General features: G+C 31.1%; 1 protein-coding gene across 1 annotated transcript in view; it reads right to left on the reverse strand.

The window, feature by feature from the left end:
* Positions 1 to 3,931: 3,931 nt before the first annotated feature.
* LOC101509316 (F-box protein GID2) overlaps positions 3,932 to 4,356 on the reverse strand; it is a 1,354-nt gene continuing 929 nt past the window's right edge. Inside the window, exon 2 of the mRNA XM_073369266.1 lies at positions 3,932 to 4,356. This exon is cut by the window's right edge and continues 7 nt beyond it. Coding sequence (XP_073225367.1) covers positions 4,282 to 4,356 — 75 coding nt within the window. The 3' untranslated portion in view covers positions 3,932 to 4,281.

The following is a 4,356-nucleotide window of genomic DNA, read 5'->3' on the forward strand; positions in this document are numbered from 1 at the left end:
TGACTTATCAACTATCATTGATTGTGGCACATTTGTCATCTTCTCTAGCTAACTCATGTTTGTTTGTTTGTTTTGCTTTTTATTTTACCACTCTGCTTCAAGAAACCACTTGGTCGATCATTCATCTCTTGTAGAGACAACCCAAATCCACATCACCATCAGAAGTATAAAGCAATTCACAATATACATAGTAATTGCTTAAATCATTACTTTGATAAAAATCTTTTTTTTCAACCCTTCAACTTCTTTCACATTTTATCTTGGACAAAATTAAATACTAATTGCTTAAATGGAATTCTCTTCATGTTGTATACAAGAGTAGTTGGTGAGATATTGTGTATCTTTAATTTTGCGGTAAGATTAACAAAATCATAGTTATATTTTGAAATAAGATTTACTCTTAATTAACATATAACTTAGAAAAGTTTTATGATTAAAATAGTTTATGAAAATCATAGAAGCATATAAATGTTTATGGACAAATTAAATAAAATAGTTTTTAAAACAATGATTTAAAAAAAAAAAATTAATTTTGATTTATTTAAAAGAATTCATCACAATAAGATTCTTTAACATTTGGCTTAATTGCAGTTTTAGTCCCCCTATTTTAACTCAATTACTAAAGTAGTTCCCTCATTTTATTTCTCTCCAGTTTTGGTCTCAAAAACAAAATTTTGGTTCAAAACTTGATAAAATATCATTTTTTTTAAGCCACACCCCACCATTTATGAACATAGATTTCACGTATAATTGTTGCACCACGAAAGCTTGAAGCATGGTGTGCCTTAAATAAGTGCAAAAAAAAAAAAACAAGTTTTAGACCAAAATTATGTTTAAGAGACCAAAATTGAGGACCAAAACTGGGAACCAAAACTGCAATTAAACCTTAATATTTTGTATGTGTTTAAATTAGTGTTGTAAATTTATGAGTTACATAAAATTTAGTCCATATAAAATTTTAATGTTTTATTTTTATTCTCTATAAAAAAATTCTTCAACTTTTAATACTCAAATTTTATTTTTTTCGTTTTTATTTTCTATCTCAGTTTTTAAGTCAATTCATATGTATCATTTGAATTTTTGCAAACAAATTTAAATAATAAGAATATCTCCCAAAAATATTTAAAATTTTTTAAGTAGAGATTAATTAAATATGAATTTTTAAAAGTCAAAAGTTTAAAAAATAATATTTAATCCCTTGTTAATTAAATATATAAAAAAAAAAAAAAAACTTATGATATCCTAAATATGACTGAAAAAATTATGGTACATATTTGATTTCGCAATAGATTTGGCTAAATCACGGTAGCTCATAATATAATAAACTTTTAAAAGCATTTTTTTGTTGTTGTTTTGTAAATGCATACTTTTATTTTATTTTATTTTAGTACACATGCTTACTTTTGATTTATATCTAACTACAATTATAAAAATAATCTACGTTATAGTCAAAGTGGTCGTTAAACGGGATTTACATCCTCTAAAGATTCAACATTGTGAGATTTCTAACATAATCTCCCCATGTTGAATCTAAAATGAGAGAATTCAAATCATTAGAGTAGATAGTTGGATCTAATTCCTCTAATCATAATTTTTTTACAAGAAACATAACTAAACAGCCAAATCAATTGAAATCGAATGTGAAATACAAGAAGAGCATTCTTCAACCCACATAGAATTTTAAAGCAAACTTAGCTAAAATGTACGGTGAAACATTTGCACTTATTTTTACATGATTTACCTCATGGCTGGAGAACAAAACTAATAAAAGGTAACAATCATCGATAATAGATACAAAATAAGATTGATTGTCATTTGAGCTTCAAATTGCTTTGGAAACATTAAGTGAATCTCCTTCAAGAATAATGTTTCGAAAACCAAGGTTTAGTGCAAATTAGAGGGATACATGGGTCCCCAACGCCTTTCCATATCCCCATTTATCATGGCCAGGACCTACAACATCCACATTGATCTTGTTAACATTTTCCCTCAAAGGGGATCATCTCATGGGTGATTTTTCATGAATGTCGTTGACTCCTGTAGATTTGGTATTGAGCATAATTTTATATTCTTCTACACTTTTCTAAGCTTTGTGAACAGTCTCCTTTGTAAGAGTAGTTTTTCCTTCAAAGTAAAAATTATTTCTAGCAACCCAGATACCATAAATGATGGAAATGATAAATTCAATAATGTTATAAGGAGAAATGTTTATACAAGATTTGAGCCACTCAATAAACGAGGGAAAAGTAGAATCAAACCTCACTCTAAAGGGGAGTGTAACCAAACATGTTATGCTCAGGGTCACCTGCAAAATACATGGCCATTGTCTTATTCTTTCAGATTGCGTCTAGGACAAAGCAAATCAATTAGGACACCCATTTTGAGGAGGTTCTTTTTCACAACAATACCATTGTGAAGAATCTTCCATGTTAAGTTGACATGCTTCGGTACAACTTTAAGGTTCCACAATTTGTCCCACGTCAAAGCTTCCACATAAATAGAAGAGACATGTGAGGAATTCGCTTCTTCCCAAGATTTGATGCAGTGGTAAGCACTTCGAACACTATAAAAGCCTCATTTATAGGGACCCCACACCCTTTGGTCGCTTTGAGTGGAAGTGGGGAGTGGAAGCCAGTGAATTTGAGCCGCTTCGAAAGCGAGAAAAACAGAATTTATAAGTTGTGTATTTCAAATGTCAAGGTCATAGTGGATCAACTAAGATACCAAGGTTAGATCCGCTTAAAGAGGCTTTGGAGTCCAAAGTTTATAACCATTATGAATGGGTAGCCAATTGTCTTCCAAAATGTTAATCGAATGACCTATTGCAACCTGCCAAGATGACCATGCTCTATAAACTCAAGGGTTGTGTGAATACTCCTCCAAGTATAGCTTGAAAGGTAAATGATTCTTGCTTAAATAATATCATCCCAAGGAAAATAGCGCGTCTTGTGGCACTTGCTAAGCAAAGAATGAAGATAGGATAATATGCATCAACCATGTTTTGCAAGAAGAGCAAGGTTGAAAACCTTGAAGGATCAAAATCACATGTCTCCTTTATTCTTTGGTTGACAACACATGTTCCAATTAACTTAGTGATTTTTTTTCCCTTTCATATAGCCCCACCAAAAAAATTTAATCATAGATTCGATATGGTCACACACACTCTAAAATAAAATAAACTAACTCATAATATAAGTGGGAATAGATTGAACCACATATTTGATAAGGAAGGATTGTGAACCAACCCATCCATTCCATGTGCTCTCATGGTAACTTCTATGAAGAATATGCTCTCGGCCTCATCATAGAATACTTGTGTAGTGGTTCTTGCTTTTTGAAAAAGAAATATACTAGCAACTAACTTACCAATCGAGCGCACTCCCATGTAAACCAGTTTACATTATTTATTATCCTAGTTGAGTTTATGGCCAAACTTTAATTTCTTAATATCATAGTTGACACTTAGGCCTTGCCAACCTTGTAAGTTGCATTGTTGCAACCCAAATAAAAAAAATCGATTAAAATAGAAAAAGACATTCATATTAATCCAAAAGTCTCTAACCGTTGATCTAATACCAAAACAATGTTTGCCATCCACGAAGGAAATAAGGATCCCCTTACGACAAAATATTGTCCACAAGAGAAATTTTTGGCTTTTGCAGAACCAATAGAAGGCCAAAATTCATGTGTGTCGTTCACCTATTGGGCTAAAAAGCCAGAAAGGTTAGGCACATTTATTACAACTATAACCCTTCGTCGTCTGTCTCTTTGTCTTCATTCGGAAGAGACACCAATTGCTCCTTCCTACCTCCTTCTTTCGGCAACTCACCCCCCACCGTACCCTATTTCTAATTCTACACAATGATACCTTTTTTTTACCCAGATCCAAACACCAATCTATTTTCCAAAACACCTAAATAAGTCATTGAAATCTCAAAATAAAGATACTATCATATATCATTATTACATTACAACATATATTTTTATCAAAGTGCATAAAAATACATATAAAAGTACATAAAACTAAAAATACACTCCTTAACATTTTTTTCCCCTCAATTTACACAATTCAACCGGCTTAGACATACTAATTGCCAGACTTAAAAACCAGATCTGGTAACTACAATTCATAAATAATAATAATAAATATCACAAAATACAAATAAAGAAAAATAATCCAAAGCCGAAATATTAGGGGAAAGTGGGAAAGACAAAAAAAAAAAAAAAGCAATTAGATTTAGAACCAACACAAAGGAATGAAATTATGCAAGATTGAATTCATCATGTGTTTCTGTTATTGAAATTCATCTTCTCATAATATCGAATAGAGAGAAGTGAAAGAGAGAGATGAACCTC

This window comes from Cicer arietinum, chromosome 5 (genome assembly GCF_000331145.2).
Source record: "Cicer arietinum cultivar CDC Frontier isolate Library 1 chromosome 5, Cicar.CDCFrontier_v2.0, whole genome shotgun sequence".
NCBI lineage: Eukaryota > Viridiplantae > Streptophyta > Magnoliopsida > Fabales > Fabaceae > Cicer > Cicer arietinum.